Consider the following 27,697-nt stretch of genomic DNA (forward strand, 5'->3'; position numbering starts at 1 on the left):
TGTTGCAGGTCCTGTACGGACCTTTCTCGATACAGAAAATGTTCAACTGCTGCTCTGGCCATGAGATTCTCCAGATCTCTCACCAATTGAAAACGTCTGGGCAATGGTGGCCGAGCAACTGGCTCGTCACAACACGCCATTCACTACTCTTGATGAACTGCGGTATCGTGTTGAAGCTGCATGGGCAGCTGTACCTGTACACGCCTCCAAGCTCTGTTTGACTTAATGCCCAGGCGTATCAAGGCCGTTATTACGGCCGTTATTACGCCGTTATTACTGCGTGAAAATGTAATCAGATGTCAGTTCTAGTATAATATATTTGTCCAATGAATACCCGTTTATGATCCTCATTTCTTCTTGGTGCAGCAATTTTAATGGCCAGTAGTGTATGTTCAAGTATGTATTTTTCGCAGTGTCCCCACACTTTAGTCGAACTTCCGTACATGTGTGCCGACACGGAGGTGAAGGTAGTGTCCCGGAAAGCCGCGAGCTGAATTCGCAGCGGTGCGAGCTGCGGGACTGCGCTGACCAATCAGCGGTGTGCGGCGCCATGCTGCGGCCTCTGGAGGGGCAGACGCCCGCCGGCCGCGCAGAGCTACAAAAGCCGGCCGCCGCCCTCAGACGCACTCACGCCGCGCTCCTCGCCATGGCGCCTTCTCCAGGTGAGTTCCAGCGCGTCTCAGCACGGAGACTGGCCTCACACAGCTCTGCCCTGTCCGAGGCTCTTCATCTTACTTCCATTAAGCTTTGGTTTTCCTCTACAATTTTTAACCGTGCCACCCCTTCCCTCTCCACCAACAAACTTCCCTTCATTGTCAGACTAACGATTCTTTTAAAGAGTGAACCGCCATTTGACTGTGTACTGTTATATTTATCTTTTGTACTATTCAGATTTCGGCCTTTATGCCATTATAAAGTAGAATGCAAAAGGATTTAGACCATTATTAAGTGGGCCGGCCGTTGTGGCCGAGCGGTTCTAGGCGCTTCGGTCTGGAATCATGCGACCGCTACTGTCGCAGGATCGAATTCTTCCTCGGACATGGATGTGTCTGATATCCTTAAGTTAGTTAGGTTTCAGTAGTTCTAAGTTCTACGGTAGTGATGACCTCAGATGTTAAGTCCCATAGTGCTCAGAGCCATTTGAACCATTATTAAGTCATGTCTGTTAAGACCATCCAAAGCAGGTAAAAAACGCTGGCACGAGTTACATCTTATAGACATATGCTGGCCTTGTTACATGCTTTCGGCTGCCTTAGTAGATATTGTAATTTTTCCTCCTATCTATGTAATTATGTAGTTATGTAGTTCTCAATTCGTTCGAGCAATCAATCATTCATATTAGGAAACACAGTCATAACTCAGTCACTCAAAATGATTCAGAAATTTTACTTGTTATAATGAAATCAGGCGATGATTCTTCTTCTCTGCAGGCTGGTGCTTTGCGGCAGTCTGCTAATCTGTACATATAAAATGCCTCGTATTTTTGGGAGCCTTGTATAATCAGTCGGGAGACCTCAGATCAAGCGGATATTTGGCTTTGATGAAGTTTAACCTTCCGAAGAAGTAATGGAGATCTTGGATTATTAAATGCAGGCTCGTATCCAGTCTTTCGGAAGTTCCCTTTTGATTAAAAACCACGCAATATATCGATGAATATAATTAATTCTCAAATGTCAAATAATGTAAATTGTTACACACCTTTTGTATGGGGGAGCAATATTTTTTAATCGAACAATTTCGTATTACTTTATATATATATATATATATATATATATATATATATATATATATATATCCTTTTTAATCGAACAATTTCGTATTACTTATCTTTTGTCATAAATCTCAATATTCAGATTACACTTCTTCAAACAATATTCAGGCTAATCAGCACGAAGGCAATCTCGGAAGCTTTTTTCTAACAACCACCAGAGAGAGTACTACAAAGAATAATTATGCTCTCATGGCATAGCTATTGTATGAAACTACTTTGCGCATGGATTGTGCATGAAGATAGAAAATTAGTAAACGTCACTCAAGGGTAGAATTCATCGAATATAAAGAGATATTACAATATAATTTAATAATGCTCTAACAACTTGTAACATTGTACTTGATAATGGCATAAGAGCCGAAATCTGGACAATACAAAAGATAAATATAATAATACGCAGGCAAATGGCGGTTTACTCTTTTAGAAAGTATTGTGTGATTGTGGCTTAACACCATCGAAAAGTTTTTCACGATTTTTTGATGCCTCATGTCTCCTATCAGCTGAAAGCTTCTTTTAGTTAAGTTGTGCCATAAGTTACTTTTCTCCTCAGTTTGATTCAGTGTTTCCTCATTACTTGCTGGCCTCTGTGGCCGAGCGCTTCTAGGCGCTTCAGTCTGGAACCGCGTTACCGCTACGGTCGCAAGTTCGAATCCTGCCTCGGCCATGGATGTGTGTGATGTTCTTAGGTTAGTTAGGTTTAAGTAGGTCTAAGTTCTAGGGGACATGACCTCAGATGTTAAGTCCCATAGTGCTCAGAGCCATTTGAACCATTTTGAACCATCTAATCTTTAGCACATAAGCTTCGCTTATTGTCCGAACTGTTTATCGACCACGTCTCATTTCCGTACAACCCTACACTCCAAACAAATAACTTCAGAACTAATACTTCTAACATTTACTCTTATACCCAATGTTAACAAGTGTCTCTCTAAAAACGTTTTCCATTTTAAATCTTCTCTACCTCGGCGTTCGTCACTTTTATTTGGTGCCCAAATAGCAAACCTTATCTGCTACCTTGAACGTCCCATTTCTCTATCAAAGTCTCTCATAGATTTAGAATAACTGCACTCCGTTACACTAGTATTACTTTTTTACGTTAGTTTTATAATCTCTTTTTAAGACACTGTTCAATGCGTTCCGCAGATTTTCCAAGTACTTTGAATTCTTGAGAGAAGTGCAATGTCTTTTCTGTGATCTTTAATTCCCTTTACCAATTTTTCATTGGTTTCCCTCACAATCTTCATATTGAAAAACATGAGCGATAACCCTCAACCGTGTCTCACACCCTACTCAACTACTGCTTCATGATCTTCAGCTGTTATAACTTCGATCATGTTGAAGATAACCTTGCGCTCCCTGCATTTTATAACTGTTAAGTCCGCTCTACTTTGTCCATTTGTATCTCCTTCTTAATGACTAATATCTTCAAAGTAACAGTGTCAATAAGAATTTGAATACAGTGCCTTACCATGTATTATCCTATTGGTAGTGATGTGCCCTTGCCTTCTTCTGGCCGTTGATTGGCTTACCCATGTATTCATGGCGGAATCTATATTTTTCTCTCTAGAATAACTAAATCTTTCACAGTCTCACAGCATTATTAAGGTGAAAGTCACGATGACTGCCAGAAGATCTGCATACCAAGCGTGAATCGAACCCTACTTGTTTAGACTAGTCTGACAGTCAAAACCTCACCAAGTTATATTTTGCATTAATTTATTCATCTCCTCATCCTTCGTTCATCTCTACATCCTTAGTAACCTTTTCCAGATGTTTTAGTCTTCGTCTCGCTCTACAATTTCCCCACCTACTTCTACTTTCAGTCCTCTAATGTGCTTTTCACCGAAAAGTACTTCCATAGTCCACGTTTCGCGACTTTTCAATCTATTTATTACCTCTCGCACTTTGTCTAGGCGTTAGCACACTTTCTATATATTAAATGACACATTAATTCTCATTCTGCTTGTGATAAAGACAAATATTTGAAAAACTATCAACTTGGCAAGCGCAATGGAGTATTTTCTTCATAACATTAGACGCCGCACAATCATCTATTGACAGATAGAAAGAGTACGCAGAGGGGTATGTGCCTTCTTCTCTGAGAGCTATGAATCACGTTTTTCTATCAGATGTCGTAGTCCAAACTAATGTAAACCGGACGAAATGCTTGTAAAGAAAAGAAGGATGATTGAGTTCTTAACATTGATTTGACAACGAGAACAGGAAAACAAGCACCTACTGCATGAGGAGGGAGGAGAAACAGGCAGTAGCTTTCTAGGGAAACATTCCAGTATTCTTAAGTGATTTAGGGATATCACATGGAAGCTAATCCCCATTCTTCCCATCTGCGGAACAAGGTCCTGAACCATTGCTCTATCTATCTCGGTAAAGTGCTTAGTGTCTGCTGCTTCATTTATGTATCTGGTTTTCATACGCAAGTAGACTAGCACCACACATGGTTGGTCATGTAAGCACTCCATTATCGATTCTGGAAACTCGATTGTAGTTGTCCGAGCTCTCACAGTCGATATTCACACCTCATATAAACATTCTGCCGTAATTGAAACTTGCTTGGGTATCCAGCGTTCTGCTTCCTCTTAAAAACGTTGATTAACGTGGACGAAGCGATTTTATTTGGAGTGAAGGGAAAGAAAGAGTGTTAAGTGAGAAGGAAATTACACATTTCATCTTATTTTGCATTTGTTCACGATAATATATTTTCTGAATTAATTGAACTGATTGGCAATAATCGTGAACTGCACAGCTGGCTAATTTGTAGCAGATACACCCAGTATCTCTATTAATGGCATTTACTCTCGTACAGTGACTACGGATAAACCATTCGCTAATTTTTGGCGCAGGAATATGGGTTGCTTGTACTCATTTTAGTCGTTCTAAATCCCAAAACCCTGGGGTACGACAATCTTCTACCATTGATCAATTTCGTGCAACGTGCATAATCTAGTTGGGTTAATATAACAGTTTCGAACGCATTAACTGCGGTATATAATAAGATTTTTAAACATGCCTTCTTGTACAGTCTGTTCTTTCGCTTTCTTCTACTTCCGCGTTCACCGACATTCATAGAGACACCATACTCTCTGCTTAATTGAAATATTGCGAAGGTGCTGATAACCACACTTATTCGCGCTGACGAAACGGGCAGTTGATTTACTTGCATCACTAACATAGGACAACAGGCGTTCCGGAAACTGGCTTTCATTGAGCCAGCGAAAACGATTCTGGCCTCACATCTAAAGCTGACAGCTAAATTCGATTCCCGAAATTCGGATTTTGTCTTCCGCTTGTGTCATATGTAAACAAGGCCTGCTGTCCTAGAGAATGAACGCAGTAGCATGGTAGTTAAAGCCACCTTGAGAGATATTACACAAAGTGGTCATAATGTCGTATCACTTCGAAAAAATCAAGCCTTGACCTTGAAGCTTGGTGATCGTGTTAGGAATATTCCATGTATGCAACGTTCCTTGAATGCGACAAATTTTTCCCATCGATGGACAACTTGACGGAGATCTCGGTTGTTGAAATCTGCATTTTGGGTGTGCAGGAAACGCTGCTCCACGAAACTGACTCCGTCGACGTTCTGAAAACACCATTGAAGGAAGGTTTTTTCGTCCAAGGAAAGAGGAAGAAATCATTGGACGCCATAGCACAAGAAAGCGCTAAAGTACCAAAATTTGGTAACCAGTACAGAATGAATTGTGGGTGTGCGCACTGGCGGATCCTAGTGGGAGGAAGTCTTCCTCACGTTCAATGCACGCCGTGCGATATGCTGAAAACTAATGCGTGACTGATTTTAATTTTTGCTACTGCCGTCTCGACTGCGAGACTTGGGCCTCAGTCTCTGTCTTTTTATTCTTGGATCTTCACCGACAAATCGTCTGCCACTTCGTTCTTCGTCATTCAGACACGTATTACCACGCCGGATGCTTCTGCGTCACCTAACCACTGTGTTTTTTGTTGGTGTATTGTTGCATACTTTCACCAACACAAAATGTATTTAAAAATGCTTAGGTTCCTTCGGTCGGTGTCATTCTCATTAAAATCCTCTTGGGTGTACTATTCAGCCCTCTTATAAAATACGTAAACTGCTAAAAATGCTAAAATTACCGATGTTTCGGCCTCGTTGCAGCTGCATAGTCCAGACCCTGAGGAAGGCAACAAGACTGAAACTTCAGTTATTTTTATAGTGTTTTTAGCAATTGAAGTGTTTTTAAGATGAGGCGGCAGCGCGTCCAGAAAAATTTTAACAAGTTCAGCATAGATTTTTGCAGTGGACAGCGGCATTTAGTTTTAGCTCCTCTAGCGGTGATCTACGGTATTGAGACGGGAAGATTTCTGTGTATAGTGGGGCTGCATATATATATTTGCACAAAATAAACAAATAAATAAATAAATAAATAAAAATAAAATAAAAAAATTGAGGAACTTAATTTTTTTGAGGTGATAATTAAAACTTTATGGTTTACTTGTGGCTCCTAGATACAATGATCAAAAGTATCCGTATTTCGCTGTGTAATGCAGAACTGACCACCAGGTGTCACGAGAAGCGGACGCGCCAGCGTAAAAGGAGACTGGAAGTACTCTGTCGTCAGTAGAGAAGGTGTAACAGGGAAATGGGTCGGTCAAGAGAGCTCAGTGATTACCAGAGTGGACTAGTCATTAGATGTCACCTCAGTAGCAGATCCACCCTGTTGGTGATGTGACTGAAGTGGAGACGCAAAGGAACATCCAGAGATAAACCACGACAATACAGAAATGTAGTGAGGGACAGGGACCATCGAGCATTACGGCTGGCGGTAGTAAAAAAATCACATAAAATGAGAGGGATGAATCACTCGTGATTCACAAAGTGCTATCAGGCTTGTACAGTGACTGTGCGGAGGGATTTTAAAACACTGGTGTGAAGCGGTCGAGCAGTCACACATTTCTGTTGTCAATGCTAAACAACGCTTGAGGTGACGTAGAGAGCGACGCCACTGGAAACTGGATTGCTGGAAACGAGTGATTTGCAGTGATGAACGGCTCTACACTCTGTGGTAATGACGGGAGTGTTTGGATTTTGAGAATGTTCGGAGAACATTACCTGTCACCTTGTTTAGTACCAACGGTGAAGTGCAGAAGAGGTGTTACGGTATGGGAGTGTTTTTAGAGGTTAGAATGTGGACCCTTCATTGCTCTTAAGAGAACGCTAAATTTGTAAAGCTGAGTCCAGTGGAACACCTTTAGGATGAGTTTAAACGCCGACTTCAGACTCCAGCCTCCGACACCAATGGTATCTCTGGTTTCGGCTCATGAGGAAGAACTGCCTGCCACTCCCCCCACAGACATTCAGACACATAATTGAAAGTGTAACCAGGAGAGTTCTAGTCGTCATAGAGAAGAAATGTGGTTACACCCCACATTAATGTCTACTAATAGATATACGGATACTTTTGATTAGATAGTGTGGCAGAACTGATTCACTTCGTCCGTTTCGATGTTTCACAAAAAGTCGTTATTCTGCTTTTACAACTCCTAATTACTTTCATTACTTCGTCATTCTTTTATTTACCCTTAAGTCATATTCTGTGCTATGTATCTTGTCCATTCCTTAAAACATATCTTTTAAGTCCTTCTTACACCCAATCAGGAAGACAATGTCTGCTCCTTTTCAGTTTTATTCATCTTTCAACATTATCTTTAACTTCCTGTATTGTTTCGTCGGTGTACAAGAAACGGGATAGCGACACAGAACCTATATCTGGATGGGCGGACGGAGATCTGAACTCCTGCTCTCTCGAACGTGTGCAGCGCCCTAACAATTACAGCCTGTGATGATGATGATGATGATGATGTTAGGTATGTTGAGCAGTCAACTGCGTGGTTATCAGCGCCCGTACAAATCCCCAAACTTAGCTCAGTCCAAACTCGCCACTTTCATGAACCATGATGAAATAGTGAGGGCAACACAAACACCCAGTCATCTCGATCCAGGTGAAAATCCTTTACTCCGCCGGGAATCGAACTCGGGATCCGTGCTCGGGAAGCGAGAACGCGACCACGAGACCACGAGCTGCGGACTGCAGCCTGTGGTTCGGTGGCTCAGCTATGTGAACACACTGCTCAGGGTAGATGAATATCTTGGCTGATCAAAAGTATCCGGACATACGTATGTGGGCATTGTTTGGGGTGTGTCAACCCTTCGTCTTTACGATGGCTTGAACTCTGCCGGGGACACAGCCAATGAGGTGTTTGAAAAATGTTTGTAGAGAAACGGCAGCCCAGGGCCCGAAAACAGATCAGGCAGTGATGTTGGACGCTGAGGTCTATAGCTAGGAGAACGTTCTAAATCATCCCAAAGGTTTTCTGTTGGGTGAGGGCGTGACTTGGCCATCTCAGCCCCTTACAGGCCACAAAACATTGCCTCACACACGTTGCTTAGGGACAGAGTGCGCTGTCACGCTGATACAAACGGTAATCGTCTCCAAAGTCTTCACATCCGTCCGCATTTAGCGTTTTGTTCAGCACAATACCAGAATCACACCGCAAACACGCAAAACACCCCTCATAACGTAACACCACCTCCTCCGTACTTCGCTGTTGACACTACACGTGATGGCAGGTAACGTTCACCGCGTGTTCGCCAAACTCAAACCCTTCCACCGGATTGCTGCAAGCTGTAATGTGATGCATCATTCCAAAGCAGTCGTTTTCAATCATCGATTGTCCAGTAGCGTCGGTCTTTACGTCACCTCAAGCGTCTTTTCGCACTGACTATAGAAATGTGTAGCTTATAAGGAGCTGTTCGGCCATTCTATGCAAGTCTTTAAACTCCCTACGCACAGTCATTGGGCTGCATGAACTGCTGGTAACGCTTTGGAACTCAAGAGTGATTTCTTGTGCTGATTACACTCGATTTTTTACAACTACCATCCGCAATGTTCGACAATCCCAATTTGTAAGCAGATGAGGTCTGCCTGTTCTCAGTTTATATATGGGTGTTCCTTCGTGTTCCCGCTTCACAATCACACCACCAACACTCAAGATGGGCAGCTTTAGAAGAGTTGAAATGTCCGTGATGGATCTATTACTCAGGTGACATCGAATGGCTAGTCCACGTTCGATCTATTCTACTATTACTGCTTCTGTACCTATAGCACAAAACTGCCCGTCTTTTATATTGGCCTGTCTGCACCTAGTGATATCTAGTTGTCAATGCCCCAATATAGAGGGGTGTCCAGATACCTTCTACCAGGCACTGCAGACCTGCAGCAGATCAGTCTGATACGTTATTTTAATGAGTGGTGAGCACAGGAACCATTTTACGAGAACTGAAAGGCTCTATTCCACTGCAGAAATTAATAAACGAACAACAAAGCAATGGAGTTGCAGATTCATGTCTTACCCACGCTAGTGTTTTGGCTACCATAAATCCATCTAAGTGTTATCGCAGGTGCTACGCTGTTAAACGAAATACTTCAGACTATAAAATTTTAGCATCTGTTAATTACGGACTTAACATATGAGACCCGTACAAGTTTCATCGTGCACTTACGAGGAGAGACAGTGCGCGGAAAAAGGTATGATTATGCAACGACAGTTGCAGTGAAAGCGTAATCAGTAGAGTACCGTTTTGGGAATACTGCGAGAAATTGCAGCTCATCTGGGAAGGAAACCGCTAATAAAACTTCACGTGCTACTTTTTCAAAATACTGCTACGTGGCGTAGGATTGTAATGGACGGTAATTAAGAGGCACAGTTGGGGGTTATCCCGTCACAGATCGTGAGAGTAACTAAATTGTAAATTTCTTATGGTGACCGATTTTTGCAGCAGCTGTGTATTAACTGTAATCATCAGTTTTCCGCTAAATTAGCAGGTACTTTGTGTCTCCATTTCCTGCCATCCTTTGCTTCCTTCTTAATGCCACTCTATGCGCTGCCGTCCGTCACGTCATCCGGGATATGAAATCTCTTCCTCCCTCACCTCCTCTTCCCTTAGATATATCCCTCTAAGACTGCCTTTTTAAGGCTCTCCTTCTTTCTTTTATTTGCCTCATCCACTTTCTTTTCCTCATTTTCATCAAATCCAGTAATTTCTTTGCTCTCCCACTCTTCTCAGTCCTCTTTGACGTTCACTCTTTCTTTCGAACTTATTCCTGCTATCGTCCGCCGTGTCCACATTTCAAAAGCCTCCAGCGTTGCTTGTCTTTCTTCCTCAGTGTCCACATTTCAGCACAATACTGTAGGACACTCCGTACAAAATATTTAATTAGTCGTTTTGTCAAAGCATTGTCCATGTTGGTAGAGAAAATATCTGTAATAGTTAGCAAGAAAACATCTTTTCACATGTTGCACATGAATTTTCTATTTGCACACCGAGACCCGTTTTACATTTGGAGCAAGGCAGACAGAACATACTGACGTCAAAGGAGACATTTAACATTCTGAATGCTTACAGCACGATATTTTAACTCCATGACATAAAGGGGAGCTATTGTTTTTCCGGCATACTCCGCAATAACAGCGATTAATGAACATTCATAATTTTGCAATGTATTCAGCCCGCATTACAGTACTCAAAACACCGTCAGTTCAATTATGTCCACCTGCTCCATCTTTTTTCAGCAAAGCTTTACTTGCTGTTGCCTATTTACATTTTATATCCTCTTCCCTACGGCACTAGTCAGTTATTTTAATATTCTGCAAGTAAAACTTGCAAACGAATTAATTGCCTTATTTCCTGACCTAATTCCCTCAACATCGTCTCGGTTGATTTGACTACACTATCATTTTCTTTATTTTTATTGATGTTTATTTTATAGTCTGTTTTGAAGACACTATCCACTCCATTGATGTGATTGCCCAAATCATTTGTCATCTCTGACGGAACTATCTATACTGCATCCATTAAATGAATTTTTATTTGTTCTCCCTAAACTTTAATGTTTGTATAGTTAAGTTGATTATTTTAGACTCTCGCTGTTGTTTCTCAACAGATCAATGTCTGAGTAAAGAAATGGCAAATAACGACACCTTTTCTCGTAACAGCGCTGTAGAGGAGCACTACAAATAATAAAGCAGATGTTTACAGTTGCTGTAGGGACTCAACCATATTACTACAGCAGCGTGACGTTCTCGGGAAAGCGTAGCATTTGTTTTTGACTTAGAATGCTGTTAAACCTGACCGTGGGGTGACATTCTTTCCTGTGCGTGGCTATAATTACGACCTTGAACGTACATCTAGATTCGCCGGGCGTTCATTTCGTGTCGATCAAGCTAAAGTGAAAGGGAGAGCGGACGGCGAATTCTCAAGGACGCTCCTGCCACACCTTGGTCACGTTCAGAGGCGCACGCTTGGCGCTCGCAGATGGCTGCGCCCGATAGCTCTTTACGGCAAACACCGGCAACTAATGAATGTCCTACTACAACACCCATTAATTACTCTAAGGGACAGACTTGTGGGAGCCTCGTTTAAATAGAGCAAACCACTATGGTCGGAATGGTATTGTCTGTGAAGTGAATTCACTGAAAGTTATTAGAAGCAATGCCAACCGTTAAAAACTTTGTCTCCTGAAAGCAGTCATCTCGAACTTACATGCACCGGTACATTATTTGAAACCTACTACAGGAGGATACACGGCATGTCTTGTTGCTAAAGGTCGTTCACGAACACTTCCAAGGCAGACGAATCCACTTATGGAGACTATAAAGAATGCTGATGAATATTTTTTATCGCTTTTGGAAAGCGAAATGGAAATAAATCACACGGTGAAAGATCTGCACTCTCGGTGATTGCTATACTTCGGAAACAACGTGGTGGTGTCGCGTTGCGTTCAACATTGCAGTTTACTACCATTCAAGCTATCCCGGCCGCGCCCATTATGTCACAATTAAGTTTGATAGCCGGTGTCTTCTGCGTGTTGGCGATACTTGTGGCACCGCATCAGTGGTAAGAAATTTTTTTCCACTTTCTCTGCTATTGAGACTGATACACTCATCCGCCAATGAAGTCGTTGCCCTTATTTTTCTTTCTTTTACTCCTTCCTCTCATTTACAATTGAGCTTTGGACCATAACGGCATTTTGAGAAAGATAACCAATGGCGGGCGAGGGGCCAGGCAAGAAAGAAAATATTAGACGTCTATGGAGATAACTATGTCAAAATTTCCACAAATAAAGCGAATAGCACGAAATAGAGAAGAATGTTTTCAGCGACTAGGAGTGTCCTTTAAAATATGATGAATGATAGTCATAGATGTACGCTACAAGAGTTGAAGCGGTACTTGGGCTTCAAAACAAGTACCTGTATTTTGGATGTATTTTGTCTGAAGCAGTAAGATCCCTTGCAGTACGTCTTTCATGCTATTACTTTAGGTTTTAGAAAAGAACAACAGGGCTTACACCAGTCTACCAGTTTTCTCTCAACATCCAAGTGAAAGTGTAACCATAACGATGTGATCACTGCAACATACAGCGCACAGCATTCATTTGTCCATATGCAATGTCCTCACCACAACTCAAATGACTATCGCTTCATTTCAGATGGAACTGCGTTACTCAGGCTTCTTAGATGTTGAGTATCAAGTTTGACGTGCGAAAATAACATCCATCAAGTGTCTGTGATGTCAACCCCGATAGCTGAGTGCTCAGCGCCGCAGATTGTTACGCCAAGGGATCCGGGTTCGATTTCCAGCTGTGTCGGAGATTTTTTTTTTTCCTGTCAGGGTCTGGTGTTGTGTTGTCCTCATTATCGTTTCATCTTCATCATCAGTGGAAGGCAACGGTAAGCAACCAGTGGAATCTCTTTCCAAGACCCTCATGCGGTGGACATCTCTGACGAGACTTCCCGCATGTCAAGACCAGTCATAAGTGTCTGTGATAGAAGTACCACCTTCTGTTCCTCGCTTAGATTAAGGATCCGCTGTGAACTTCGAGAGAGTTGACGCTGGATACGTCCTCTTCCAAACATTCCTTGGCAGCAGCCGTTGTTAGACGCCCCAATTGACACTCATCTTTAAAAAAATCGGGTCTTAAATTACTGGAGCGACGAAAATGTATCAAAAAGAAGCCAGCAAAAATGCAGAATGGAAGTTTCTTAAGCTATTTACAATTACATTCACTTTGAAATTAAGTCATCATGTGGAAATACTCCATGCAAATACCAACACGAAACTGTATACGGCGTATTGGTTCTGCGGAGACGGTTTGATACAGCTGATCAGCCAGTGTTTTAATGTACCCCGTGTTGTAACTGACACTACTCCATGTCTGTCAGCAGTTTAATGCCATAAAGTGGAAGCCTCCTTACCTATTTTAATAATTGCACGTTGTCAAAACTGTAATCGAATGGAGAAGATAGTGATAAAGTTTATCTAAAATTTACATCAGCAGCTTGTGAATCATTGCAATGTGCAAGGCATGCCTTTTGTTACTGAAAGAGCTAGCTAGACTAGCGTTTCTCACAATTTTTAAAGTGATTTAAGCGTTCCAACCAAACACCACAGTTGTTCTCATCTTGATACCTAGGAGCTATTGATGAACAATAAGAAATGTCACAGCAACAATCATCTTTTGAACATATTGTACTGATTGGTGGAGCAGTGAGTTGATAGCGCAATTTCCAAATACCATGCCCCTCTCAAGAAAATTATTTTCTGACTAATGTGCAACATATCTCAGTTCACGCAAGAGAGTATAAGGTTTTCTGGTCTACAGAAAAGTCTCCATTACACACAAAAGTTGAATAGGAACCCACTTCGTGTTACGATACGGGCTGGGATGTCATCACGATACCACGCCAGACAACTCATTAAGGGGAATAATCAAGGCAATTTGCCTCAACGCTTCCAAAATACTAAGGATGAATTGAGCAGTAAAATTGAGGAAGCCGGCATGTCAAGGAGGACATGGAGATCTGTATATATCTGTGTAAATCAAAATAGAGCACAAACAGATCCTCTCGGTACATGGCTTTTTATATGTAAATACTCCAACTCATAACAAATTGTTTTAAACTGTGGGTCAGGTACTTCTTGGACATATGTTCTTCTATTAGTCCTACCTGGTAAAGGTGTCACACTAACGACTGGTAAACATTGACGTATTGCGGTTGAGCCAATGGAATGGATAGATAACCCAAAAATGTCAAATAAAAGTAAAATATAACAAGAAAGTGTACAGGTGCAGAAGCGACCTTTTCAGGACAGGCAGGGTGAAGGCATTCTTCGGGGATCGTTGAATTTTAAGCTATGAACTTTCATGAACGAGAAAGAAAATTTCAGAATACAAATGCGCTCGGCCGGATCGGTTTGTAAAATCATTAGCAAGTCAAGGCGCTCATAAGATGTTGCTTTACAGCACTGGAACGAAGTCAGAGAAAGAAAGAGTAGGAAAGGAATCACGTCACTGCTAGCTGAAACCCAGGGCCAGAGGGCTCGTCAAGCCTGGAAGCGGAGTTCCAGGCGGTGACCAGAGGTTAACACATAATTTCTCTCTCACGCTCCTTACTGGTTAACCACAGCAGGTGTATAGTGGTTATGTTGTCATCAGTTCAAATTCAACATGGACAAAGAGCCTTTGCTGATCATACAATGTAGGCTTTCACGGCCAGTAAGTTGGAATCATTGCAAATGTTGGGGAGAGACATATCAGTAAGGTGGCATATTTTGCACATTTTAATTCAATAATGTCAGATGGTATAATATTCTGGAGTAAATCATCTTTAGGAAAGAAAGTATCCATTGAGCAAAAACGTGCTGTAAGAATAATATGCGGTGCTCTCCCATGATCATCTTGTAGACATCTGTTAAGGAGTTGGGCGTTCTGACTACTGCTTCACAGTATATTCATTACCTGATGAAGTTTGTTGTAAATAATCCACTACAGTTCAAGAGGAACAATGAGGTACACAATTACAATATCAGAAGGCAAAAGACATTCATTAAGCCACGTTAAGGTCGTCTTTAGCACAAAAAGTGGTACATAATATTGCAGCAAAAATTTTTGATCATCTAGCGAGTGTTATAAAATGTCTAATAGAAAGCAAAGTAAAATTTGGTAACAAATTGAGAACGTTTCTCCTTGACAAGTCCGTCTACCCCGTGAAGAATTTATATTATTGTAATGTGTGAAAGGTGGTGGCTAGCAATTACGAAGTCTCATCTGTATAACTATTTTCTTTTTGTAAATAAAAAATTAGAAATGCTCATAATGTAACAGGATGTACAAATTGTTTGGCGACATTAATGTATAATGACGCGTTCCACATCAATGCGATCTATCGTGCAAAATGATCTATGGTACATGTTACTAACTAACTAACTTCGCGATGTCCTCAATACGTTAGAAGAGTCAGTCGTGGTCAGAACACTCTCCTGCGTAGTTGTTAGTACATTTTGTAGGAGCTACGTGCACTCAAACCTGGGCTAATTGTTGGTGATCATATGCTGAGTGCTTACGTAACCAAGGAAGCCGAAAGGTTTGGTGCTTCAAGCGGCGTCGTATCGAAGATTTATACCATACGCACGGAAAGCGGGAAAACATCATTGTGCTAAGCCGGAACGCCGATGAAAGCGTGCTTTGAGTGATTTTGACGGTCTTTGAAGGGGGTTATGAAGATAAATGAGGGGACGACAGCCCCAAAAGTGACCGCCGAAATGAACGTCGCACTCACGAGCCATGTCAGCACCAAAGCACTGTGAAGCAGTGGAAGAATGTCATGTGGCCGGATGATTCTTGATTGATACTGTTCCCAATTTTTGGCCGAGATGTCTTTGGTTGGATCAGTCTTGTTTCACACTATTTCGAACTTTTGACCGAGCTTATGTCCCAAGAGAGGATTATGGCGGGTGTTCGGTGATATTTTGGACAGCCATATCATACACACATCAAAAAAAGTTTTGCATCAGCCCGGTTACTAGAACTACTGAAGATAGACGTTGACTGTGGATATTGTATAACAGACATAGTTCCTTTAACTGTTCAGAGATGTAACTAAACCCGCCCAAAGATGTAAACAACCATGCATGAGCAGCGACTATTAATTGGAGGGTTCCGAGAGCCAATCTGTTCCAGTCATTCCACCAGGAAGGAGGTACACGGCTGCTGTAGTTCAACCATGCCTAGACGGTCGATACCGCTATTCGATCACGTCCGCAATGTTACTTTGTGCCAGGAAGGGCTCTCAACAAGGCGTCTCGGAGTGAACCAAAGCGATGTTGTTCAGACACGGAGGAGATACAGAGATACAGGAACTGTTGATGACATGCTCAGGTCGCCCAAGGGCTACTACTGCAGTGGATGAACGTTACCAACGGACTATGGCTCGGAGGGATCCTGGCAGCGACGCCACCATGTTGAATAATGCTTGTCATACAGCCACAGGACGTCGTGGTACGACTAAAACTTCATGATGCCAAAACTTCACTCCCGACGTTCATGGCGGGGTCCATTTTTCCAACCACAACACCATGCAGCGCGGTACATATGGGCCCAACAACATGCCGAATGGACCGCTCAGGATTGGCATCACGTTTTCTTCATCGATGAGTGTCGCATATGCCTTCAACCAGACAATCGTCGGAGACGTGTTTGGAGGCAACCGGGACTCTTTGAACGCCTTAGACACACTGTTGCGTGAGTGCAGGAAGGTGGAGGTTCATTGGTGTTTTGGGTTGACATTATGTTGGGCTGACGTACACCACTGGTTTATCATGGAAGGTGCCGTAACGGTTGTATGATATGTGACTGCCATCCAATAGTGTAAGCATATCGGCAGCATATTGGCGAGGCATTCGTCTTCATGGACAACCATTCGCGTCCCCATGGTGCATATCTTATGAATGACGTCCTTCAGGATAACGACATCACTCGACTAGAGTGGCCAGCGTGTTCTCCAGACATGAACTCTGTCGAACATGCCTGGGATATATTGAAAAGGGCTGTTTATGGACGACGTGACCCACCATCCACTCTCAGGAATCTACGCCGAATCGCCGTTGAGGAGTGGAACAGTCTAGATCAACAGTGCCTTGATGAACTTGTGGATAGTATGCCACGACGAATACAGGCATGCATCAATCCAAGAGGACGTGCTACTGAGCATTAGAGTTACCGGTGGATACAGCAATCTGCTCAGACCACCTCTGAAAGTCTCACTGTATGGTGGTACAATATGCAATGTGTGGTTTTCATGAGCACTAAAAAGGGCGTTAAATGATGTTTATCTTGATCTCTATTCCAATTTTCTGTAAAGGTTTCGGAACTCTCGGAACCGAGGTGATGCAAATCTTTTTTGATGTGTGTAGCATTCCATAGGTCCCATGGTTACTCTGCTACGTCACATTATTGACAAGGGTTATGTGATAATTTTGGCTGACCAGGTCCGTGCGATGCTACGATGTTTGTTCCCGAATGGCGATGCTGCATATGAAGACGACAGATCCTTACACAGCTCGCATCGACCAGGTCTGGTTTTGTGAAGATGCGAATTGTCGCATCCCACCAGATCTCTTTGCGGTCTACTTCCGAGAGAAGCGTGCTTGATCGCTATCCACCTCCATCATCTTGCCACTATTTCTCAGGAAGAATGGTGTATTTAAAAATCATGTAGAACACACATTTAACCATTCCGAGACTGGAAGCGGGTGATCAAAAAGTCAGTATAAATTTGAATACTTAATAAACCACGGAATAATGTACACTCCTGGAAATGGAAAAAAGAACACATTGACACCGGTGTGTCAGACCCACCATACTTGCTCCGGACACTGCGAGAGGGCTGTACAAGCAATGATCACACGCACGGCACAGCGGACACACCAGGAACCGTCGAATGGCGCTAGCTGCGCAGCATTTGTGCACCGCCGCCGTCAGTGTCAGCCAGTTTGCCGTGGCATACGGAGCTCCATCGCAGTCTTTAACACTGGTAGCATGCCGCGACAGCGTCGACGTGAACCGTATGTGCAGTTGACGGACTTTGAGCGAGGGGGTATAGTGGGCATGCGGGAGGCCGGGTGGACGTACCGCCGAATTGCTCAACACGTGGGGCGTGAGGTCTCCACAGTACATCGATGTTGTCGCCAGTGGTCGGCGGAAGGTGCACGTGCCCGTCGACCTGGGACCGGACCGCAGCGACGCACGGATGCAAACCAAGACCGTAGGATCCTACGCAGTGCCGTAGGGGACCGCACCGCCACTTCCCAGCAAATTAGGGACACCGTTGCTCCTGGGGTATCGGCGAGGACCATTCGCAACCGTCTCCATGAAGCTGGGCTACGGTCCCGCACACCGTTAGGCCGTCTTCCGCTCACGCCCCAACATCGTGCAGCCCGCCTCCAGTGGTGTCGCGACAGGCGTGAATGGAGGGACGAATGGAGACGTGTCGTCCTCAGCGATGAGAGTCGTTTCTGCCTTGGTGCCAATGATGGTCGTATGCGTGTTTGGCGCCGTGCAGGTGAGCGCCACAATCATGCCTGCATACGACCGAGGCACACAGGGCCAACACCCGGCATCATGGTGTGGGGAGCGATTTCCTACACTGGCCGTACACCTCTGGTGATCTTCGAGGGGACACTGAATAGTGCACGGTACATCCAAACCGTCATCGAACCCATCGTTCTACCATTCCTAGACCGGCAAGGGAACTTGCTGTTCCAACAGGACAATGCACGTCCGCATGTATCCCGTGCCACCCAACGTGCTCTAGAAGGTGTAAGTCAACTACCCTGGCCAGCAAGATCTCCGGATCTGTCCCCCATTGAGCATGTTTGGGACTGGATGAAGCGTCGTCTCACGCGGTCTGCACGTCCAGCACGAACGCTGGTCCAACTGAGGCACAGGTGGAAATGGCAAGGCAAGCTGTTCCACAGGACTACATCCAGCATCCCTACGATCGTCTCCATGGGAGAATAGCACCCTGCATTGCTGCGAAAGGTGGATATACACTGTGCTAGTGCCGACATTGTGCATGCTTTGTTGCCTGTGTCTATGTGCCTGTGGTTCTGTCAGTGTGATCATGTGATGTATCTGACCCCAGGAATGTGTCAATAAAGTTGCCCCTTCCTGGGACAATGAATTCACGGTGTTCTTATTTCAATTTCCAGGAGTGTAGATAGAGAGGTAAAAATTGACACACATGCCTGGAATGACATGGGGTTTTATTAGAACAAAAAAAACAAAAACACCTCATATTGCTAGACGCGTGAAAGATCTCTTGCGTGCGTCGATTAGTGATGATCCTGTGCTCAGCCCCCACTTTCGTCATGCTTGGCCTCCCAGGTCCACAGACCTCAGTCCGTGCCAATTTTGGCTTAACTGAAGTCGCAAGTGTATCGTGATCGACCGACATCTCTAGGGATGCTGAAATAGAATATCCGACGCCAATGCCTCACCATAACTTCGGACATGCTTTACACTGCTGTTCACAACATTATTCCTCGACTACAGCTATTGTTGAGGAATGATGGTGGACATATTGAGCATTTCCTGTAAAGAAAATCATCTTTACTTTGTCTTACTTTGTTACGCCAATTATTGCTATTCTGGTCAGATGAAGCGCCATCAGTTGGAAAATTTTTGAACTTTTGAAATTTTTTGGTTCCAATTAAACCCCATGTCATTCCAAGCATGTGTGTCAATTTGTACCTCTCTATCTACATTATTCGTGTTTTATCCAGTTTTCAAATTTATACTGACTTTTTCATCGCCCGGTATTTATTGGCAATGATATCGAATTGTGGTCTTGTTGCTTCCATGTTGCCGGCCGCGGTGGTCTCGCGGTTCTAGGCGTGCAGTCCGGAACCGTGCGACTGCTACTGTCGCAGGTTCGAATCCTGCCTCGAGCATGGATGTGTGTGATGTCCTTAGGTTAGTTAGGTTTAATTAGTTCTAAGTTCTAGGCGACTGATGACCACAGATGTTAAGTCGCATAGTGCTCAGAGCCATTTGAACCATTTTTTTGCTTCCATGTTTTTGTCAACTTTTCTGTACTTTCTGAAGGCTGTATGTATTTTAGTACCTCAGGACTCTAGTGCCACTGTGGGTGTCGGTAGTAACGTGTAGGGGATGCGTCCTTTTGCAGTGGTGGTGCTGCTGTGCGTGGTGCTGGTGGGGGCGGCGACCGCCGCAGACGCAGACGCCGGAGGCAGCGGCGCGATGCGCGAGGAGTTCGCGTGGAAGGAGTCCGCCTTCGCGTGGCCGGACGAGGCGTCCCAGCAGCGGGCTGTGGACGCGGGCAGCTACGTGGTGGGCAACAACCTGCCCCTGGGGCTGGCCCGCTGGCGCGACAAGATGTTCGTGACGGTGCCGCGCTGGAGGCACGGCGTCGCCGCCACGCTCAACTACTTCAATCTCACCGAGGCCCGAGAGCAAGGTACGTAGAGAAACGCGGCGTAGCCCTACACAGACGTGAAAAAGTCAAGGAATAGTGATATATATACTTACAGATGGCGGTAGTACCGCGTATGCAAGGTATAAAAGCACAGCGCATTGAGGAAACTGTCATTTGTGTGCTGGTGATTCGTATGTAAAGGTTACCCCCATCATTAAGGCTGCGCGAGTGGAATTAACAGACATTGAACGCGGAAGGGTAGTTGGAACTAGACGTATGGAACATTCCATTTTGAAAATAGTTAGGAAATTCGACATTCCGAGATTCACAGAGAGTGCACCAACAAGTTTCTGGCATTGCCTCTCACCATGAACAATGCAGAGTCCGACGGTCTTCTTTTAAAGACCTAGAGCAGAGGCATCTGCGTAAGAGTTGTGTTAACAGAAAAGCAACGCTGCATGGAATAGCCGTAGAAATCAATGTGGGACGCACGAGGAACAGATCCGTTAGGACAGTGTGGCGAAATATAGCGTTAATGGACTTTGGCACCGGCCGCTGTGGCCGAGCGGTTCAAGGCGCTTCAGTCCGGAACCGCGCTGCTGCTGCGGTCCTTAGGCTAGTCATGTTTAAGTAGTTCTAAGTGTAGGGGACTGATGATCTCAGATGTTAAGTCGCACAGTGCTCAGAGCCATTTGAACCATTTTTTTGGGTTATGGCAGATGACGGCCGACACGGGTGCCTTTGCTAACATCACGACATCGCCTGCAGCGTTTCTCCCGGGCTTGTGACCATATCGGCTGGACCCTAGATGGTTGAAAAATCATCTTGGTCAGATCAGTCTGGATTGTAGGTGGTAAGAACTGATTCTGAGGTTAGCTACAGGGAGACGCGAATAGTATGCTACATGCACAAGAGCCAAGAGGGAATAATAAGAGTGGAAGACCAAGAACGAAGTAATGAAGGAAATAAAAGAAAGGTTCAGGAGTGGAACTAAAATTCAAGGTAAAAGGATAGCAATGATGATACTGCTGTCCTCAACGAAACTAAACAAAAACTACATTATTTGCTGTACCGAATGAACAGTCTGTTGGGTGCAGAATATGGACTGATAGTAAAGAGAAAGTAATGAGAAGTAGAAGTAATAAGAACATCGAGACACTTAATATCAGGATTGATGGACATGAAGCACATAGAGTTAAGGGCTTCTGCTACCTATGCAGCAGAATAACCCATGATTGAGGAAGCAAAGAGGATATCAAAAGCAGACTAGCACTTGCACAAAGAGCATTCCTGGTCAGGAGAATTCTACTGGTATCAAATACAGGCCTTAATTTGAGGAAGAAGTTCCTGGGAAAGTAGGTTCGAAGCACAGCATCTTGTGGTAGTGAAATGTGGACTGTGGGAAAACCGGAACAGAAGTTAATCGAAGTGTTTGAGATGTGGTGCTACAGACGAATGTTGAAAATTAGGTGCACTGATGAGGTAAAAAAAAAAAGAAAACAAAACAAAAAAAGAGAGGGAGCTGATGGAAGGGTTTGAGTTGGGCCAAACCTCATGAAACCATGGACCCAACTTATCAAGAAGGCTCTGCGCAAGCTGGTTATTGCTCCATAATGGTGTGGGCTGTGCTTATATAGAATGGACTGGGCGGCTGGTGATCTACTTTAATTCGCAGGATGCTACTCAAAAACAATTACTTAACTTGAGTTTGATCACAATATTGGCGGTAGAGTACCGTAATAGTACGAAAGCACGCCGCAATAGGTAATTGCTGTATTTCTCCAAATGAAATATTTAATAACTGGCGTCAACGCTGTAGATAGTCCAAACCACAAATTATTAAGTTTTGATAGTAACTGCCGTGTTGGCTCATGGAGGTCCGCACCATCAGTCGACGGTGGACACAAACTGCCACCACTGATGCATCCGTATCACACCGAGTAGCATTATCCACAGGACAAGTGGCAATGTGCTTACATCCTAGTTTCATGCTTCACTTTCGGTTTCAGCAGTCATCTTTCACTACAGAAATTTATCTCAGTGAGTCAAATAATGTTTTGTCAGATGAAATTTGGAGGAAAGGCGTAAGTTTGTGTATCCGTGGCGTAGACACCCATCTCAAGGGTTGATCGTTGTTCACCCATTGAAAGCACAGATCAAGCTGGCCTTTGTTGGTACCAGTCACTCTTGGAATTTTCCGCAAATGTGCAATGTTCAAGGAGAGGAAGAGGGATTTCCTTATAATGAAGAAAATTATTGTTAATAGCAGTTCAGGTTACGAGTTATCATCTACAGTGGGACGAGACTTAAGGCTGAGGACTACCGCCTTCTGGGATTGGTGGAGGCGCAGATAGATAGATAGCAGTCGCCGTGACGACCCGTGACTCAACAGCGACGGCCGGGGCTGAGCGTGGCTCTCCCATCCTTGACCGGGTGCCGTGAAACTCGGACCATCGTGCTGACCCCCAGTGTCGTCAGCAACGGAAAGGTCGACAAGGCAGTAGTGGCTTGCATTGACAAGGCTACTCTCAGCTCGGCATTGACTAGTGAGGTATCTTGACTCGTTCGATAGGATATGCATCCGTCTCCGGTAGTCTTCTCTGAGGCTCCTGACATCTCTTCCCTATCTCATGATTTGACCATCGCATTGTCCATCGTACATTCTCTGCCCAATATTGTTGTCGGAGTTACAAACGATTGGCTTTCACCACGTCTTCTCGGTGCACTGTGCTCGCCCGCCAATCGCATCCTCCAAGAGACACAATTGGTATTCCCGTATTCCGGAGCTGCGTGATTTTTGCAGTGGGAAACTTCCTTCTAGGATGGCCAGGTCCCCATCTGCTCGCTGATTTTCAAAAAGACGTGTTCACGTCGTAGCTATCTGCCTTTCTCTCCGACCAGCTGTTGTTGTACAAAGTAACAATGCCATTGATTGTAATCAAACCATACACAAATAGAACCACACTCATTATTACGATATACACATATTTCTTGTCCAGAAATGGAACATGCTGATGCAGGTTACGCAATTGTAGTATCAATTTTGAATAAAATGCCAGCACCAGTTGCGCTTTTGAGTTAAACAGTACTGAAGTTAGACAATCAGGCCATTGTCCGTGCACATTCAAACAGCCCGCCAAGATACAATTAGTGTCAATTGTTCTCATAGCGTAGATGAAAGCGTACCAGACTCCTCAGCCTTCAGGTCGGATTCGATCCTCACTACCGTCCCAATTTTTTGAATCGCTCTCTTGTTAGATTTGGCGACGCTGTCTCTGCCGAGCCGCTTGAACACACATTAAAAAGAGTTTTGCATCACCCTGGTTCGCAGAACTCCTGAAGACAGACGTTGACTGTGAACATTGTAACACATATACACTCCCTTAGACTGTTCAGAGATATCACTAAACCCACCCAAAAATGCAAACAACCATGCATGAGAAACGTCTATTACACGGAGGAGATCCGACAGACGATCAGTTCCAGTCATTCCACCAGGAAGGAGGTACACGGCTCGTGTTGTCTGTAGTTCAAACATGCCTACACGGTGAATAACGCCGTTCGAACGCATCCGCATTGTTACTTTGTGCCAGGAAGGGCTCTCAGCAAGGGAAGTGTCCAGGCGTTTCGGAGTGAACCAAAGCGATGTTATTCTTCGGACATGGAAGAGATACAGGCAGACAGGAACTGTCGTTGACATTCCTCGCTCAGGCCGCCCAAGGGCCACTACTGCAGTGAACGTCAAAAAAAAAAAAAAAAAAAAAAGGTCTGAGCACTATAGGACAACATCTATGGTCATCAGTCCCCTAGAACTTAGAACTACTTAAACCTAACTAACCTAAGAACATCACACAACACCCAGTCATCACGAGGCAGAGAAAATCCCTGACCCCGCCGGGAATCGAACCCGGGAACCCGGGCGCGGAAAAGTGGATGACCGCTACCTACGGATTATGGCTCGGAGGAACCCTCACAGCAACGCTACCATGTTGAATAATGCTTTGCGTGCAGCCACAGGACGTCGTGTTACGACTCAAACTGTGTGCAATAGGCTGCATGATGCACAAACTTCACTTCCGACGTCCGTGGCGGGGTCCATCTTTCCAACCACACCATGCAGCGCGGTACATATGGGCCCAAAAACATGCCGAATGGATCGCTCAAGGTTTCCATCACGTTTTCTGCACCGACGCGTGTCGCATATGCCTTATACCAGACAATCATTGTAGACGTGTTTAGAGCCATCCAGGTCAGGCTGTACACTGTCCAGCAAGGTGAAGTTTGTGGCGGCATTATGTGGGGCCGACGCAACTGGTGGTCGTGGGTGGCGCCGTAACGGCTGTACGATACGTGAATGCCATTCTCCGAACGATAGTGCACCTATATTGGCGAGGTATTCGTTCTCATGGACGACAATCGTGCACATCTTGTGGAAGACTTCTTTCAGGATACCGACATCACTCGACTAGGGTGGCCAGCATGTTCTCCAGACATGAACCCAATCGAACTTGCCTGGGACAGATTGAAAAGGGCTGTTTATGGACGACATGACCCACCAAACACTACGCCAAATCGCCGTTGAAGAGTGATACAATCTGGACCAACAGCGCCTTGATGAACTTGTGGATAGTATGCCACGACGAATAGCGGCATGCATCAATGCAAGAGGGTATGCTACTAAGTATTAAAGGTACCGATGTGTACAACAATCTGGACCACCACCTCTGAAGGTCTCGCTGTATGGTGGTACAACATGCAATGCGTGGTTTTCATGAGCAATAAAAAGGGCGGAAATAATGTTTATGTTGATCTCTATTCCAATTTTCTGTAGAGGTTCCGGAACTCTCGGAACCGAGCTGGTGTAAAACTTTTTTTTTTGATGTGTGTATTTGAGCACGCAGTGGCCTCATTGGCTAACTTCAGTGCTAATTATCACGGAAACGGCGAAACATATCGAATTTTTTTCTTAACAGTTACTTCTCAGCATAACCTACTTTGCAAAGCCCTTACAAGCTTCTCTGTTTCTGACAACCCTGTATAGCTGTATAATGGCCTTTGGATCTGAAACCAATCGTAGATTTGAAAAAAGGAGTGCAACTCACGTTATCATTTTATTCAGAAACATGTAAACGTTTCTGTCACGGGATACAAAATTGCTTCATCATGAATTAAGAAAATTACTGTTATGTCCCTCTCAAGCTCACTACCCATAACTTTTCTCATAACCTAATTACAGGGAGAAACAAGACGCTGCTGTTGTAAGAAGTGTCAAAAGTGAAGGGTGTCAGGTTATAGGTATGACAGTGGGAAACACAAGAGTTTAATAATGTCGGAGAGCACTGACGTACAGTTGGTTAGCTGGTACGCCTGTACAGAACGTAAAAACATATTCCTGATTCCCGTCCGCAGTCTATTCACTCATATCAACCGCATGGTCACAGTGCTCCAAAGAGTGTCTTTATCACATGCGACCGACGTAATGCAGCAGCCATGAGAATTGGCAGGCTCAGCGTTCGAAGAAGGTCTGTCTGTCAGCAAATCAGTTTCCACTCATTTTCATAAAAGGGTGTGCGCCAGTTTATCGTCAGCCGCAAGTGGCTATGAGTCCACTGTCGAAGGTATCTAAGGCCCAGGAAAAGGGCAATGGTAAACGCAATTTGCGGTGTTTTTAAGCATCAGGAATTTTGGAGTGTTGATGCTGGGATCGGAATAGTTGACTGATGCTATTCGATTTCCTTAGAACAAAACACTTCATCCAAAATTTTTTATCGAATTCACAACATCCTATTCCCTAAATTCCTTCTACGCGTCAACTCATATTTTACACAGACGACGAAGATACTTGCCTTATTATGCATATGAAATATCAAAGCACGAGTGACACGAGGACAGTGTCCTCTTAAGAGGAACGATTGAGTCTACATTAACGCACTTCATAGTGAGCAGTACTTGAGAATGGCGTAATAAGCAGAAATTGCGACTGTGGTGAATAAACACGTTTATTAGCATTGTAGGCGGAAAATATTGGCATTTATGAAAAAATGTTACATTTTAGAAACTGTTAAGGGCGTCAAGAATTTTTGACAACATTCTCCCCTCTAGAAGAAAAGAATTGCACCAAACGAGGTCTATAGTACGGTGGAAGTGGATTCCTCATGATAAACTGATGGTGTTACCTAAGGTGCCAATTTACTTTTATTTTATAAGGCGTTATCCAACAACTGATGTTTTCGTACAGACTGTAAAAATTCGATCATATTCAGCTGACATTACGATTCTTATAATTCATAGAGAACATTGACGAGCATGTTCCTACAACATTTTTGTATGTCCATCCATATGACTGGAAATTTGAGCGATTTCTGACGTTCTCTTATGTAATAAAATGGAACACCTGTAGCCTTTTCTTACGATGTTACTTATTATATGGGTACCAGTTTCGATGCTTCACTACACCACCTTCAGGCCTTAATGGACGCTGAAGAGCTAACTCCGAATCATATACCCGATTCCGTCAGTGGCCAACATCCATTACCTGGTTCTCACAGACTGTTTGTAGTAACGACATTGTGTCTCCAGCCGTCATCTCAGTTGGTAGTTACAGATAGTCTGCGGCAATCAGTTCATAGATATTGGCCAGTGACGGAATTCGGTATATTGGCCAGTGACGGTATTGGGTATATGATTGGAGTTAACTCCTTCAGCATCAGATAAGTCCAAAAGATGGAGTACTGAAGCACCGAAACTGGTAGCCGTATAATAATTAAATCGTAAGGACGACTGTAAGTGTTCCATTTTATTAGGCTCCTATAACGTCTCTAGCATTGGAAGCAAGGTAGAAGAAGATTCCTGGCAGATTAAAATTGTGCACCAGACCAGGACTTGAACCCGGAACTAGTGGGTAAGCTACCCAAGCAAGACTGTGGACCTCTCCTCACAGCGTTATTTCCGTCAGTACCTCATCTCTTACCTTCCAGACTTCACGGAAGTTCTCCTGCATACCTTGCGGAACTGGTACTCCCGGAAGCAGGGAAATCAGCGCACAGTCCACTGCAGAGAAAAAATTCTTTGTGTGAGCAGTCTCTCAGACTATGTCTACGCAGTATTCTTTATTCCACAAAGTAAGCGAGAGAACTTACTGAAGCTTGGAAATTAGATGAGGTACTGGAGGAAGTAGAACTGTGAGGGCGAGAAGTGAGTCGTGCTTAGGCAGCAGTCGATGCTGGCAGGGTAACCCAGTGTGTTCCGTCAGGCTCATGAGACATCTGCCTAGAACTACCGACGCAGAAACAGATCGAAGGAAAGAAAAGTCGGTAGCGAACTTGCTCGCGAAAGGCAAAGATTCCAGGTTCGATTTCTGGTTTAGCACACAGTTTTAATCTGTCAGGAAGTCTCATGTCACTGTATATTCCGTTGCCGAGGGAAAAAAACATTTTGGAATATTCAAGAAGTTTATTTCTTTCTGAGTCTATATATGGAAAACTCTGAGTGGAGATCGAGAACTGACACTAGTGGAATTTTGCAGTACTAATAGTGTACGTTACAGAATATGACGATTGTATGACCGTAATCCAGTGCTGGGAAATCTCTCTAAAATTT

The 27,697-nt window shown here is 44.1% G+C and overlaps 1 protein-coding gene across 1 annotated transcript in view; it reads left to right on the forward strand.

Annotated features, from left to right (window-relative positions):
• The first annotated feature begins 578 nt into the window (after positions 1-578).
• Positions 579-27,697, forward strand: part of LOC126285324 (protein yellow-like) — a 66,686-nt gene continuing 39,567 nt past the window's right edge. Inside the window, exons 1-2 of the mRNA XM_049984627.1 lie at positions 579-662; positions 19,850-20,140. Of these exons, the coding sequence (XP_049840584.1) occupies positions 647-662; positions 19,850-20,140 (307 nt within the window). The 5' untranslated portion in view covers positions 579-646. The remainder of the gene's footprint in view (positions 663-19,849; positions 20,141-27,697) is intronic.

The sequence above is a fragment of the Schistocerca gregaria genome, chromosome 8 (assembly GCF_023897955.1).
Source record: "Schistocerca gregaria isolate iqSchGreg1 chromosome 8, iqSchGreg1.2, whole genome shotgun sequence".
Taxonomy (NCBI): Eukaryota; Metazoa; Arthropoda; class Insecta; order Orthoptera; family Acrididae; genus Schistocerca; species Schistocerca gregaria.